This window comes from Paramisgurnus dabryanus, chromosome 7, assembly GCF_030506205.2.
Source record: "Paramisgurnus dabryanus chromosome 7, PD_genome_1.1, whole genome shotgun sequence".
Lineage (NCBI taxonomy): Eukaryota > Metazoa > Chordata > Actinopteri > Cypriniformes > Cobitidae > Paramisgurnus > Paramisgurnus dabryanus.
The window spans coordinates 1,687,674-1,704,424 of record NC_133343.1 but is presented as its reverse complement, the minus strand read 5'-3'; the positions used below and the strand labels follow the sequence as shown (position 1 = coordinate 1,704,424).

Here is a 16,751-nt window from a genome sequence, read left to right as displayed (position 1 = left end):
ACAGAATTTGTAATAGTTACAATCTTTACACCTTTATTTCAGTATAAAATACTTCAGTTGATAAGACAGATGACTTCATAGATCACACCTGACAGCTGCCACAGGCAAACACACCTGACAACACTTCATAGAGCAGAGCTTCATTTGATGCATACAACTGCAGTACTAACCAAGAGATCAATACTTAACATGCAATTGAAATCATCATAATGTGCATGAATATGATCAGATTTTGTATAGGTTTACTGACAGCTATAATGCTCAATGTATCTGTATCAAGCAATAAAAGGAAGATCATGAAAATTCTTGTGCAACATAAAAACTGAAGCATGATTCATGATGTTTAAATGACATTTCTGTGATCCGTTTGGTCTCCAACACTGATTTGATTTGGGTCAGTTTAAGATTTATAGCCACAGCTGTGTAATACACAAAAAATGCTGAGTTATTTTCAACCCAGTGTTGGGTCAAAAAGGGACGAACCCTACAGTTTTGGTCTGGAAAATCCAGAAAATGTTTTGATTTGGGTTAACAACAAAGCACAATACACAACTCAATGTATTGGGTTCGTCTCTTTTAGACCAAACACTGGGTTGAAAATAACCCAGCTTTTTATTTTGTGTAGAATATTTAAACCATTACACATTAATGTTTAAAACAATCTCATAATAGCCAAAAGCATACATCCATTTGACCATAATCTGATTCAAGACTCTAAAAATGTTGGGTTGTTTCAACCCGCAGTTGGATCAAATATGGACAAACCCAACTGTTGGTTTAATTTCAACCCAAATGCTAAGTTGTTTCAAGCCATAGTTGGGTTATAGGGTTATTTTTGACCCAACAATTGGGTTTGTCCATTTTTGACCCAAATTTTTTTTTTTGGGGGGGGGGGTAAAATATAGCGTACACTTGTATCTTCTTTGATAAATTATCATGATGACATGCTTCATTGCTGTTTACACCCGTGCATGCTCATGCATGTATATAGGCACGTGTTGTTCTGCTTTAGTCGATGGTCTACATGTCGTCTTTATCTTTGGCTCCGTGTTTGAGGATGCGTGTGAACTCTGCATAGTTAAAGTTTCCCTTTTTATCGATGGGAGCCTCTCTGAACAGTTCATCCACCTCCTCATCTGTGAATCGATCACCCATGGTGGTCAACAGCTCTCGCAGATGATCTTCATGAATAACGCCTGTGCAGATACACAGAAGATCATTTACATTTATTTGTGACCTTTACGCTGCTAATGCATTACTGAGCTATTGGGTTATTGAGTGATTTACCAGATCCTTCTTCATCAAAGCATGCGAAGGCGTTTCTGATCACGTCCTCCGGGTCGGTTCCGTTCAGCCGTTCTCCGAACATGGTGAGGAACATTGTGAAGTTTATGGGACCTGGTGCTTCACTCATCATAACCTCGAGATAATCATCAGATGGGTTCTTACCTGGACACAGGTGCACAGTCATGATTAATTCTTCATTTACTGAGTGTTATTTAGGGACACCATGGAGAACTTCATCAGACCTACCCAAAGACGCCAACATGTCATGAAGGTCCTCTTTATCGATGAATCCGTCTCGGTTCTGGTCGATCATGTTAAAGGCCTCCTTGAACTCCTGGATCTGTGACTGATCAAACATAGCGAAAACATTCGAAGTGGCCCTCTGTGGCCTCTTCTTGGTCGTCTTCCCTTTTGCCCGTTTGCTGGACATGTTGGCTGTGTGTCGGGTCTGGATGAAGACATGTCAAACACATTAATCATTTTTTTGTAAGTTTATTCATATAACATAAAACCAAGCATGAATGAACAACCATCACACACACTCAGAAAAAAATGCTCATGAGTGGTGACTGGGATGTTCCCTTTTTAAAAGGTCCTAAAGGAATCAATTAAAATCTTTAAGCAAAAGCAAAGTAGAAATGTTGCGTTTAGATAGTAATGTGGTTTAATCTTTATGCATGCATGGATCAATACTGTACATTTACTTTAGTATTTGTGCACATATGTGAAGAACTTTATTTGGGTGTTGGCTTAGATCTACACAAGAAGGACATAGGTGTGCAACTGTCCAACAAAACAGAGATCATGGATATTATTTATCATTGTTATCTGCGAAAATCTATTGATATTACATTTGCAATTAATATTGAAATCAATTTATATTGGCGGTATGGTACATTTTGGCGGTATAACTAAAATGTGTTATTTTTCAAGCTTTGCAACTGGACACAATACATTTTCTTTTTAAGCAATGTACAACATGTAAAAAATGTTGAAATTATTGATATGACGTAATTTTTTATAAATAACAAATTTAGTAAGTGTATTTGGTACAATGTGTTTGCATGGTTTATGGTTAAAAAACACATTATTTTACACATGCCATACATTTTTGTAGCTCCAGATTCAACTCTGTTCCTGAAACGCACAGATTTGAAAAGCTCTGTGTCCCTGATTGGCCAGCTAATCTGTACGTTGTGATTGGCCTGAATACTGCTGACGTCAGACAGAAATGTGACGCTCCTTACCATGTTTGAAAGATTCGCTCACAATGCAATGCTAACAGGAGTTAATTTACAGACTGTGAGAGGAATTCTGATAATGTCGGTCTTTTCTACATCACCGATCCCAGGAAGTAAACTGTTGCCTACAATCTGTGTTTGTTGTAGTCCAAGAAAAGAGATTTATGTCGGAGACGATAACTTGTGTCATCGTTTACTTTGGGATTTGTACCTTTTGCATATCGTTAACATGTACGAATACACACTTACACACCAAATGAAATGTTATATTGTGAATCGGACAATAGGTGCTCTTTAATTAATTTTATGTAAACACAGTTCTTACCTTAGAAACAGTTTCACAGAAAATGTTAGTGATTTTGAAACCTTTCACATTAAACATTAAAACTGCCACTTTGTATAGGTGTGAGCAAAAATGTGCCGTTTTAAATGCAAATAAATGAGATACAAACACTGATCGCCATGATGGTGGTTTGTTGAAATTGAAACTCATTTGTGCTGTCATTTATTTTCTCTCTCTGCACTAAATGTCAGTGCCGTGGTTAGTGCAGATTAATGGGTGGTTTTATTATAATAAGATCCCCTTCTGACATCACAAGGGGAGCCAAATTTCAATGATCTATTTTTGCACGTGCTTGCAGAGAATGGTTTACCAAAACTTTAGGTTGATAGAAGCACTGGGGACCCAATTATAGATTTTTCTGATATATCCCCTTTAAAACTTTCAGTATACATTGAAACCAGTAACTGGCCCATGCCTAAATATAGTTAAATCCAATCCAGTGATGGCTTCTTTATTTCTGACCTGTGCTCTATTTTAAACTCTGACTGTTTTATTCCTTTGCTCTGTTATGTCATATTGTTTTGTAAGTATGAGGTTGTATCAGAAATAAGTATGACAGATGAAACTGTTGTATGACTGTGTGTTTATATTTGTTATTGACTACAGTCATCTGAACACAGCTTCAGGATTAAATCCTGGAATTTAGAAACTGACCTGAACAACTGTCTGAAGGACATCAGATGCTGTCACTTCTTCCCTTACATTTATTTGAAGTTTCTTTTATCTACAGTCCTTCAAGATTTTTTCAAGTTCAGTTTCACTCTTAAATCAACTTTAAATGATGAAGCTAGAATAAAATCTTAAAGCTCAATATACAGAAGTTTCAAAAAGCATGTGGCATTTATTTTAAGGAATTGATAGCAAGTGTACATTTTTAAGCAAAAAGAAGTCTGCCATGTTTAATTGTATTGTGACTGTTAGTTAATGTGCTGATCTACATCTGTGTGAACTTGAGCCCAACTGATGACATTGACACCAGTTGACTGAACAAATGATAGAAAAGTTAGTTGTGAGAAAAGCTTTGGCATTATTTGATATATTATTTTGATGTCTATGACCTTTAGATATTTATAAATGTGACTTTCATGTGGATTTTTATTTTAAAAATTGTTTCAGGTTCACTGGGCTAATGTTTACATCATGGGTCTCACCTCTGACCTATGACATCAAACACAATGACTTTGTTATGACAGATGAGCATTTTACAGTCAAGTACATGGAAAGACATTTGAAAATTAAGTGTTTGAATAAGAAATGTTTTCTTTATGTATCTTTATGAGGTGTGATAAGAGTAGAAATCTACTGAAATGCATTAAAGACAGATTTGAATATGTTCGGCACACACATACCCTCTTAAAAATAAAGGTGCTTCAAAGCAAAGCCATAGATGTTTCTTTTTTGTTTGTTTCTCTTACCTTTTTATAATTTAAAGACGATGTTTTTACTACAATGAGCCTCTTGTGAAACAGAAAAAAACCTTTGTGCCCGTAAACAACCTTTATCATCTGAAGAAGCTTTCTATGGCATCATGAACCACAGTTCTGAATGAAGATTATTTTGTATAAATTAAAACTAGATCAGTTCTGACTCCACTTCAGCTCCATTTTCAAAATCTGCGTCACCAACTCTATCCAGAACTTTCCTCAGTGTCTCAAACTCAGACAGCACTTCAGGAAAAACCCTTCATAAGCTTTCATAGCACAAAAAAGCAGTGATATAAACACAATAAACCTTCAGTACTCACCTGAACTTGAGCTAACGGAATAAAGGCCCTGCCCTCTTGACTTTGTCTTTCTGCCGGAGAGTGAGACAGTTACACTTTGGAGACACAAAAGTTTCTCTCAAGCATTAGTTTTTGCACCCCTCCCTTTTCTTTTCTCATCCAATGGGAAGCTTTTGTTCACTTAAACAGAGCCGGCCCACCGCAGGGATTTAGCCATATATGGGTAAAGAATGTGGAGTCTGTTTCTCTGTACACCACACAGAGGATGAGAGGCCCTGAGGAATGACAGGAAAACAGATAAGATGCCTTATTTAGAGAAAACCGGCCTGCTGTCTGGATGGATGAGATGGATGGGTTTGCGTTCACGTGTGGATGTGTTTTAAACAACTGAAAAGTTTCCAAACTAGGACTGATGCGTTGTCATCTTGCTAACGTTTTGACTTTAGTTACTGATACCCAATTCATCTGAATTACAGAGGCAGACACTACTGTAGTATTTTTACTTTCTACATTAAAGTACATTTTAGAGTATTCGTATTTTTTATCAGTGTTTTTCTTTGGAAAACATACACTCCAAAGCATATTATCATAATTTTAACTCCATTATATTTTATAATTTCAAGTTTTTTTGTTTATATTTAATATTTAAGTACATTGCACATCTAGAATTTTTTTACTTAAAAAGTACTTTTGTACTTTTACTCAAGAAAGTAAAAGTACACAATTTTTATGTAATTAGGTATTGAATCAATTTTAATATGCAATATAAAAGGAATACACAGTATGATTCTATGCTTCAGAATGTAGTGAACATTTTTTAGTACAGTAAAGAAATTGTTTCCCAAGACAAACACTCTGATAAAGCACAGATGATTGGAAAATTTACTTAAAATACTCAAGTAGTGTCCGCCTCTGCTGAATTATAGAAATATATTCACTCCTTCATGACCATAATGCTATTGATATTAAATGACTATCAAAGTTTTTTTATGAAAATAGTGTGGTTTTGTCTTTTAGGGCCATTAAGATGTTAATATGAAATGAGCTGTGAACCAAACTATATACTCAGAGAGAGAACGAGAAGATTATTATGTTATTATAAAGTATGATGTAAACATTTTATATCTGCTATTATAAAAGATGTTATTTAATTTTTACAAAGAGTGCACAATAGCATTTCCGAATGGAATATAATAAACATTACAAAACAATTTTAGAGTTTAAACTGCTAAAGAAATTATTTTTACCATACAAAAAACACAACATAAATAAGATCACAGTATTAATGTTAAGTGATGTTTTAGAGACGTCTATGATTGGATTGTGAATTTTTTTATCTGTGGTAATCACAAAACATTTTAACTTACATATAAATAATAGCATTTTTGCATATGCTTTTCGTTGACTGATATTTAGGCTACATGTATTAATTTAGGAGACTTTTATTTAAAGGGATAGTTCACCCAAAAATAAAAATTCTGTCATCATTTTCTTATCCTCAGTTCTAAACCTGTATGAATTTCTTTATTTCTGATGAACACAAAAGAAGATATTTTGATAAATGATGGTAAGCACACAGCTGATTGTACCCATTCAATTTCATTGCATTTTTTTCCTACTATGGAAGTTACTGGTTACAATCAACTGTGTGCTTACCATCATTATCATAATATCTTCTTTTGTGTTCATCAGAAAGAAAAAAAAATTCATATAGGTTTAGAACAACATGAGGATGAGAAAATGAATTTTGTGTGTACTATCCCTTTAATGCAGCGTACAAATGAGAGAGCAATCAATATGTGAAACTATGTGTGACACTGTAGTTGTTTATTCTATAATTGGACAAATTAAAATACTATTGTGCTAGCTAAACCTAGATACTGTTTATTAACAACTATGGATAACATCATGATATAAAAAAAAAATCAATTATAACACTATATGTAACACTTTCAACTTTTTAATTATTTGAATATAAATTCATGAATATGTAATACATTTAATATAAATGAACGAATATGTGATATTTTTTAGTAAATAAATAAGAGAAATTGCCCTCTAGTGGTGCTTTACTATCTAAAACTTACTTTTACACGTCAACAGGTCGCTGTAAGGAGGGCGTGTCCTGAGACGAATCCCCGGCAGTGATTGGATGTGATTTGATTGACGTGTGACGTGTGTTCCTGTGTGTCTGACTCCAGGAAGTGTTTACAGGATCTCAGCTGGTGTGTTTGAGGTAAGAGCAGTAAAATAACTTCATTATTTTTACACGATTTTCACGATTTAACGTCTTTGTTTATCAGTTTTATCCGGCGGTTATGAAATATTAACATTTAGCGTGAAATAATTGTTTATGAAGATGAAGAAAATTCTTCTGACATGTTTACAGTTTTAAAAGTGTTTTTTTGTGTACACGTTTAAGTAAAGATATCTGTATGTTTAAGAAAAAAAGGCTTTTTTAAAGATGTCTTAAGCTTTGCTGTTTGTTTTTGTTTGGTTGACAGTGGACACCATTCAAAACAACAGATTTGCATTGATCAAATGTTTCTGAAATTTAACTCCGCTATCTATTAGTTTATTAGTTTATACTTTAATATGGTTATAAAGATTATTTTGTGATCTTGTTTAAGAAGTGTTTCCCACCCAGACACAAGTTTCTCAGGGTTTTTTGTATCAGGACCCACAAACTCCTCTTGACAATCATTTGTTGTTTATTCACACAGACTTGCAACATTTCCTCCTTTAGTTTTTAGGATGTTTTGGGTTTTCTTTAGGGTTTACACAGAATTTCTCACACTGTTTAAAGTTGTGTTTTTATCTTTTAAACGTCACTGGTGTTCATTGATTATCTTGCACAAGATAATGATCCAGTCACATGAATGAAACCCTTAAACTGACTGAAATTGTGCAAAACAATTGTAATTCAATGTGATTTAAATGAGAATATAAACAAAAGTGAAAAATTTAAAGTAAACAACACAACAAAAAGTGATTCAACACCCAATACTGATTGATATGATTCATCATTAGATTCATTCTTCTGTCTGTGAATTATTTTGCTACACATTTTGAGACATACAACAGCTTAATGAAGAAATGGTTTCAGATTTTAGGTAAAGCTTTCTGTTTTTAGGAAGACAGTATTACTGTCTGTGTCATTGTATGGAAAGCCAAAATGTCTTTTAATGTACTCAGCGTTACTTGTCATTACTTAGCGTTTACTGGTAATAATTAAATATTAAATTAAAGAGTTTTATAATTCAATTTTTACTTATAACAATTTTGATTACAGAGCTTTCCAATTCAGTTGTTATTAGTAAGAATCCAATTGCAGAGCTCTACAATTCCAACAGAGAGCTCTTCAATTCAATTGTTACTAGTAATAACTGGTTTAGAGATCTCTGCAATTATAAATCTTACTAGTAATAATTGAATTAGAGAGCACTTTAATACCATTCTTACTAGTAACAATTCTAATTACAGAGCTCTATAATTGTATTATTACTAGTAAAACCCCCTATTCATTAGATGCAAAACAGATGAGCGATTACAGCCATTTCCTGACTATTATCAGCTAAAAATTAAATTTAGTTGGACTTGACAGCAGCGGTGGACAATACTTAGTTATATTAGTTACATTTTCCAAGCATCTGTGCTTTATTAGGATGTTTGACTTTGTATTGGGAAAAACATTACTTCACTACATTCTTAAGCATATAATCATACTGTGTATTCTTTAATATTGCATATTAAAATTTATTTAATACCAAATTACATTAAAGTTGTGTACTTTAACTTGAGTAAAAGTATGTTAATGTACTTAAATATTAAATGTAAAACAAACAAGAGTATTTATGAAATGTAATAGAATAAAAATTATGATAATAATTCCAAAGAAAAACATGGATAAAATACTTGACAAGGTACTTTTATGTAGAAAGTAAAACCTCTGCTTGATAGTGACCCTAGCAACTTGTCACCCACCTGTGGTCTGTGGACGTTGGCATGAACGATCAATTTACTTCTTTCGGTGTTTTTTGGCAGTTTGTAAAATGATAGCTCCGAATTCTTGTTAATCTGTTAGTACAGTCTATCACACAACAGCTTTTTCCCATTTCGACGCATTTTTTATACAGTCTATCTGTGAATCATTTTGTTTTTATTACACAACTTTCTAGTGCTTTCTATTTGAGACATACAACAGCTTAATGAAGAAATTATTTCATATTTTAGGTAAACAAAGCTTTCTGTTTTTAGGAAGAGATCGTATTACTGTCTCATTGTCCTGCTTACACACAGTGTTAAAGTTCATGAGTGTTGTGTTGAGTCATGAAGATTAATAATCTGTTTTAAAGTTCACTAAAGTTTCATTGGAATGAATGTTCACATCCAGAGGAGTGTCAGGGTGGCACTGAACCCCCCTGACGTCTCACTGGCCACCCAGGGACGGGATGAATTTTACAATATTTAGTGTACCTTTACATTTTGACAGGTTTTCTCTCATAATTCTGTCTTATTCTGTTTATTTTCAATTGTATATTACTCTCAGTAACAAAAGAAACACGATCCCTTACAACAGCGCAAATAAGTTGAATGAAACTGCTAATGCGGAAGCAACGTGTCTTTTTAAGGTTGAACAAATAGCATCAATAACAAAAAAAAAAAAAAAAAAAAAAAGAATAGCATCAATAAGAAGCTATAAATAAAAAGCTGTTACATAGCTTCATACGCACTACAGGGAGACATGACCTGGTATTTTAGGAAATTATTTGCTTTTTCATTTAAAACATAACAAAAATATATCCAAAACATTAAAAACTATTATGAACATTAACTAATTAAGTAGTTTATGTCGTATATATTTTATACTGTAATCTGTTTTGAAAAAAAAACATTTTTGTAGTAATATATAATAGCAGAATTAAATAAATCAGCATATTTTTATCAGCATAATATTAGTTGTTTTTGCAAAATTATTGTATTAATTGTTTACTTGAAGTTTCTATAAAATCTTTTACTTGATAGATGTGTGGATACAGATCATGGGTGCATGTGCGCCACATTCAGCTTTGGTGCGTGCAGTCAGAAAGTAAACCAAACATCGGATTCGGACATGCCTTGGAATGCTGTCTCCGAAGGCAGCATTTTATAGCTTTCGAATGAAGCCTATGTATTTGTAATGTTTGCGTGTGTATGTTTGTGTGAAGTTTGCAGGTGACACTAGACATGATGAATCTGCATACAGAAGAGAGGTTTCTGCTGGTTGTCTCATGAAGGCTTAAGCTGAATTTGCACGAAACTGTGGAGATGAGAGTTGATTTCTTGAGGAGCCCCCATCACTCCCTCCCTCTCACCATTCTCAAATTTCAGAACAGTGTCAGAACAGTTTTTCCCACAAGCCATCTTCACCTTGAGCAGTTATAGTACCACATTCACTCCGACCTTGCTGTTTTAAAGTGCAATATTTTATAGCGCAATATTCCACACTAGGGTGCACAACTGTGTAAATACATTTGTTGAAATTGTTAGCCCAATTGGAGGCGCTATATCTCAGCTGGCTTTTAGGGTGCATTACAACTTTCACTGCAGGGTTTTACCCAGTGTTCTATCACCATGCCAAACCTCATACATATTTACATTAGCATTTTAAATTTATGATCCCATGAACTTGCCATATGTGACAATACAGTTTGAGACATTGCATTGTTAGCCCAATTGAAGGCGCTATATTTCCGCTGGCTTTTGGGGTGCATTACAACTTTCACTGCAGGGTTTTACCCAGTGTTCTATCACCATGCCAAACCCCATACATATTAACATTAGCATTTTAAATTTATGATCCCATGAACTTGCCATATGTGACAATACAGTTTGAGACATTGCATTGTTAGCCCAATTGAAGGCGCTATATTTCAGCTGGCTTTTAGGGTGCGTTACAACTTTCACTGCCTGGTTATACCCAGTGTTCTTTTCAATCACAATGCTAAACCTCATACATATTTACATTAGCATTTAAAATTATCCCATAAACATGGCATATGTGACAATACAGTTTGAGACATTGCATTGTTAGCCCAATTGAAGGCGCTATATTTCAGCTGACTTTTAGGGTGCGTTACAACTTTCACTGCAGGGTCATACCCATTGTTTTATCACCATCAAAATCCCAGATGTATTTACAGCAGCATTTTAAACGTATGATCCCATGAACTAGCATGTGTGACAGTACAGCTTTGTCACACATGCATTGTCAGTTTAGTTGGAGGTGCTATATCTCAGCTGGCTTTCAGGGTGCATTACAACTTTCACTGCCTGGTTATACCCAGTGTTCTTTTCAATCACAATGCTAAACCTCATACATATTTACATCAGCATTTTAAAATTATCCCATAAACATTGCATATGTAATGTGACAATACAGTTTGAGACATTGCATTGTTAGCCCAATTGAAGGCGCTATATTTCAGCTGACTTTTAGGGTGCGTTACAACTTTCACTGCAGGGTCATACCCATTGTTCTATCACCATCAAAATCCCAGATGTATTTACAGCAGCATTTTAAACGTATGATCCCATGAACTAGCATGTGTGACAGTACAGCTTTGTCACACATGCATTGTCAGTTTAGTTGGAGGTGCTATATCTCAGCTGGCTTTTAGGGTGCATTACAACTTTCACTGCCTGGTTATACCCAGTGTTCTTTTCAATCACAATGCTAAACCTCATACATATTTACATTAGCATTTAAAATTATCCCATAAACATGGCATATGTAACAATACAGTTTAAGACATTGCATTGTTGGCCTAATTGGAGGCGCTATATCTCAGCTGGCTTTTAGGGTGCATTACAACTTTCACTGCATGGTCATACCCAGTGTTCTTTTCTATCACCATGCAAAATCCCAGACATTTTTACAGCAGCAGCATTTTAAACGTATGATCCCATGAACATGGCATGTGTGACAGTACAGCTCTGTCACACATTAATTGTCAGTTTAGTTGAATGCGCTATATCTCAGCTGGCTTTTAGGGTGCATTACAACTTTCACTGCAGGGTTTTACCCAATGTTCTTTTCTATCACCATGCTAAACTCCATAGATATTTACAGCAGCATTTTAAAGTTATGGTCCCATGAACATGGCAAATGTGACAATACAGTTTTAAATAATAAAATTTTACACTAACATATTTAGTGTACCTTTACATTTTGAATCTTGTGTTATTCTGTTTTTTTCCAATTGTATATTCATCTCACAGTAACAAAAGAAACACGATCCCTCACAAGATTCTGACAAAAATTACAACATAACCTGTGACTGGTGATTTCACATTTGACATGACTTTATACCTGTCAACGTCTATATTGATTAAGACTTTGATACTTTTGCTCTGTGTGCAAAGGTCACTGTCAACCTGTGAACATGAGATGAACCACTAACACAGATGGTAACAAATCTGACAGTATGTATGTCCTAAAATGTGAAACTTTTTATTTTTCAGTCTTAGACGATGAATTACGTGGGTCAGTTGGCAGGGACGGTGTTTGTGACTTTTAAAGAGCTGTATCGAGGACTGAACCCAGCCACGCTCACAGGAGGCATCGATGTCATCGTTGTTCGACAGCCGGATGGAAGTTTCCAGTGCTCGCCCTTCCACGTGCGCTTCGGAAAACTGGGAGTGCTGCGATCTAAAGAGAAAGTGGTGAGAAGAAAACTGGAAATGTGTTGATTTATTATCTAATGAGAAACTTTAGCATCAGTCCCTGTCATTAGTGCCGAATTATTGTCCAGGTAATGTAACATCTGTATTGTGTCCACAGGTGGATATTGAGATCAATGGAGAACCTGTGAGTCTACATATGAAACTGGGTGATAATGGAGAGGCTTTTTTCGTGGAAGAGAATGACGATTTTGAGGTACGTCTATTATCACTTGTAGTGCTTCGTTGTTTTAGTGTTTCCTAATACAGTCTCTCTCTCTCTTTCTCTCTCTCAGATGAGGGTTCCTGCTCATCTCTGCACCTCTCCCATCCCCACTGACCTTACAGAAGTTTTTGAGGTCCCTGAAACTCTCTCCAGCCTCCCTTCTTCCTCCAATCGCCGCAAGAAACGCCGCAGAAAGCGAGTGCGTTCTGAAACACATCTGGATGTCACATCCTCATCTGAGGAGAAAGAAAGTCTGGACCAGGACATTATTAAGGAGGAGTCACCTATGGTGGCCAGGTTAGAAGTTTAATATCTATGTTGCGTACATTAACTAGGAGTTAATTTACCAATATATAACAATAAAGTATATATAATGATATTTAAAACAGTTTTAAGTTTCCTTTTTAAAAATATCTTTGATTTCTCGCATGTTGATTAGAGATTTACCGATCGACTTCCATGTTGTGACGTTTTTCCTAGTGAAACGGAAAATCACACATGGAAAAATGTTGGTGTATTCCACTGTGACATGAGTTGAATATTCTGAAATTGTGCAAAGATGTGTTTGAGGCAAATAGCACATGTTTATGTGGCAATTGTGCTACCCAATTTGCGTCCTTGGTATCGGCACGCGCAAGTTTGCATCTATTTGCGTCCACTATTTGCATTGACTTCGTATGTTATCTACTCACGCAAATTGTTGAATTCCCATTTGGTGTGTACGCCGCATGACAGTTGGAGGGGTCGGGGTTAACAGATGCTTCGCCTAAGCCGTCTAGCTGACATCATCAGGGAAGGATTGCCACAAGAGAACGAAAGTACATTTTCAGATTGTGATTGAAGTTTATGAGGCCACATGAATAAAAAATAATGACGACGACACACGGATAAATTGTTTACACTGCAATATTCCGTTAAAAATACGATTTGTCAGTTTTGATTTCATGGGGAATTTAAGTCAGTTTGGTCTGTTAACAAGGAAATAACATCTTGTTTATGTACTCTTTCATTCTTGTCTGTTGCTTAAACAAAATTTGGACATCTTTATCTGAATCAGCTCATTTGCTTGTAAAAAAATCGGCAGTCGGAATCAGTCATGAGAAATCATAATGTAGATTTGTGATTCTGCCCTCTTTTTCAAAAATGTCTTAAATTTCCAGAAGAGCTTGAGGTTAGTGGCTGTAACTCATGGTTTGTGTTTAAACTCTTTTTAGTAAGTCTATATATTACTCGATGTCAGAGGAACCCAACGAAGAACCTGCTGGAGCTCAAAACAGAGAAGTTCATCCTTACTCGGATGGAGAATATTCTCTTAATGAGAGGTAATCTTCAGGTTACTTTTGCAAATGTGAAACCTATCTGTATATACAGTAGTATGGATGCCCCTTCCAAAACCCTCACTAGTTGTTTTTTGTTGTAGTGTGTACTACAGTCGACCCTCGTCTCCTAAGAGTGATTCAGAGCTGTGTAAGCCGCAGGAGCCTTTAGGACCTCAGATGCAGTGGAACTGGGGCGCTTTTCCAAAGGTAACCATCTGCAATGAATTATCGTGCGCATATATCCATGTAATTGTTACCAACCTAGTAATGTGCACTAACAATGGACTTTATTGATCATAATGCACATTTAGGAAACAAGTCCCAGTAGTTGCGTACTTTTTGTGCACTCAAATGTATATACTTTCCCATAACAAAACAAGTACACACTTTTATGACATTATAACCGCATCAGCTAAATCATACAGTGTTTCTCTCTCCTGTTTAGGTGTGTCAGGCAGAAAGGGAGGAGTCTGATGCCCAACGAGACCCCATCATGCCCTCTGACCACTCCCACTTTCGTACGATTCATCGGCAAGAATCATTTGACACGGAGAAGTCGGATTCCCCTGTGACCGTGTTGAGACCAGAACCTCAGATTGGTACGACCAGCTCTCTTCTTGATGAATGTTACGATTCACAGCCGGACGTCAAGGACAACAAAACGCATGTCGTGACCTTGCGGTTTGCCGATGATTCCTTTGAAAAACCATTTTTAGAGAGCGAAGCCAAAGACTTAACAGATAACAGAATTAGATGCATAGACAATGAAGCTGAAACCTCAAGACCCACTAATACAATTCATCAGACCAATCCCGTCAACAGCAACGCTAGTACAGATAGCACGGTTCACATTGAAAACACAGAGCCGTGGGATCATGATGACATCATCTCGGGTGACTCCAAAAGTCAACGTGTTACGTTTAGTAAGACTGACGCGGTTAAAATATTAGAAGCAGAAACTGTTATAAACTCTGCTGACTTGATCACTGCCACACCAAAGCCAATCGGCCAAAGCTCTATAGACAAAACGTTGGAGTCAGAAGAGGGGGCGGAGCTAGAGACCTTCCAGACCAATCAGAATGCTGAGAATGTTGGATCGACGCTAAATCTGGAGTCTATCATCGAACCAGAGGATCAGATGGTTCCTGTAGAGTCTTCTAAACTATCAGACCCTCAGGACAAAAGGAAAGGTAGTCGATTCAATTCTCTCTGACATTTATGATTTATTTATCCATAAAATATTAGTTATAAGGATGATAGCCACTCTTTTTGTTTGTTTAGTCAAGCGAAGTCATCATTTGGGACCATCTGATATCTATCTAGAAGATTTATCCACTCTTGACCCCACCACTGCTGCTTTATATTTCCCTAAGAGGTCAGAGGTCAAATAATTGCATGCAAATTTCTGAATGGAGCACAAACTGAATCTCCTAAATTCTCTTCTCCATATTTTTAGCGAGTTGGAGCCTCCAGAGCCGTCTCCTCCGTCACCTCAGTCACTTAACAGCGGCAATGTAGACAGCGGCACAGAATATCTGTCCGACTCCACGACAGACGCGCTGGATGTGACCATGTCCCTGTGTGGACGAGGAGATATCAGTCAGATCAGTAAAGGTATGGATGTTTGTGAAACGCCAACAGTCAGGTTGTTTGTCAGAGTAAAAATATGTTGTGATGTCATGTTTTTGCAGATAAGTTCATGGAGCATCTTATCAAGTTTCAAGATTTTGTCAACAACCCTGGAATTGTTGAAGATCCAAACCTGGTCATCTGCATTAACTCAAAGTCAGTGCATTTTAACTTTCTCTACTCTTTTAATCAAATATTGGGTTGTTTCAGTCCATGGTTTGTTGGATATTTAATATTTGCTAGGTCAATTTAAACCAATGGGGTTGGGTGTTTCTATATTTTGCACAACCATGGGTTGAAACAACCCAACATTTTCTTGTAATTTTTCAGTAGCATAACAGTAGCTCAGCTCTCAAACTTGTTAAATAGTCACTATAATACAATACATTTTTCGAATAAATAGGATTTTTTAAAGAAAGTAAATTAGTGTGATCACATCAACCATGTAGGTTTAAAGGGGACATGGCATGAAAATCTGACTTTTTTCATGTTTAAGTGCTATGATTGGGTCCCCAGTGCTTCTATCAACCTAGAAAATGTGAAAAAGATCAACCCAGTAACTTAGTTTTGGTAAACCATTCTCTACAAGCACATGAAAAAATTTGGCTCCCCTTATGATGTCATAAGGAGATCTTATTATAATAATACCACCCCTTAATCTGCACTATCCAACCACAGCACTGCCATTTAGTGCAAAGAAAAAGAGAGAGAGAAAATAATTCACAGCACAATTGAGTTTTAATTGCAACAAACCACCATCATTGTGATCAGTGTTTGAATTTCACCAGCTCATTTGCATTTTAAAGGACACACCCAAAATGGCACATTTTTGCACACACCTACAAAGTGGCAATTTTAACATGTTATTATAAAGTATTTATATGGTATTTTGAGCTAAAACCATTCACAAAAATGCAATTATTTCAGCTTTTTGCTATTTTTTTAAGCGTTTTTTTCCCGTTTTGTTTGTTTGTTTATTATTTGTGATTGAAAGTAGAGGGCCTGTTCTTTGATTTTATATATTTGTATGTTTATATATTTTTTTATTTTGTGAAACCTTCATGAAAATCACAAAAATGTTGGTTGGCAACTTAACAAAAAATGGCTGGCGTGAATGAGTTAATGATTGTATTTATTTAATTTACTCTGTTTAACGTAGTTATATTGAACGTTATAATTTAGTTTAGTAACTTTTGTAACATACTACTTTTGTAAGTTGTAAGCACGCAGTATAGTCAGTTTTTTTGTACACGCATGGCAAAGCATTGATTATTTGACTTTT

The 16,751-nt window shown here is 35.7% G+C and overlaps 2 protein-coding genes across 2 annotated transcripts in view; one reads left to right on the top strand and one right to left on the bottom strand.

Annotated features, from left to right (window-relative positions):
* Nucleotides 1–14: 14 nt before the first annotated feature.
* On the bottom strand, nt 15–4,739 carry myl9b (myosin, light chain 9b, regulatory). The gene is made up of 4 exons (XM_065293878.1): nt 4,616–4,739; nt 1,534–1,735; nt 1,288–1,449; nt 15–1,196 (listed from the first exon to the last, which is right to left on the bottom strand). The coding sequence occupies exons 2-4, from the start codon at nt 1,715–1,717 to the stop codon at nt 1,021–1,023; spliced, it is 522 nt and encodes a 173-aa protein (XP_065149950.1). The 5' UTR covers nt 1,718–1,735; nt 4,616–4,739; the 3' UTR covers nt 15–1,020.
* Nucleotides 4,740–6,723: 1,984 nt separating this feature from the next.
* LOC135783226 (phosphatidate phosphatase LPIN2) overlaps nt 6,724–16,751 on the top strand; it is a 29,213-nt gene continuing 19,185 nt past the window's right edge. The window contains exons 1-10 of the mRNA XM_065293881.1: nt 6,724–6,830; nt 12,098–12,298; nt 12,417–12,512; nt 12,592–12,818; nt 13,736–13,843; nt 13,942–14,047; nt 14,286–15,030; nt 15,122–15,215; nt 15,297–15,454; nt 15,532–15,625. Of these exons, the coding sequence (XP_065149953.1) occupies nt 12,107–12,298; nt 12,417–12,512; nt 12,592–12,818; nt 13,736–13,843; nt 13,942–14,047; nt 14,286–15,030; nt 15,122–15,215; nt 15,297–15,454; nt 15,532–15,625 (1,820 nt within the window). The 5' untranslated portion in view covers nt 6,724–6,830; nt 12,098–12,106. The remainder of the gene's footprint in view (nt 6,831–12,097; nt 12,299–12,416; nt 12,513–12,591; nt 12,819–13,735; nt 13,844–13,941; nt 14,048–14,285; nt 15,031–15,121; nt 15,216–15,296; nt 15,455–15,531; nt 15,626–16,751) is intronic.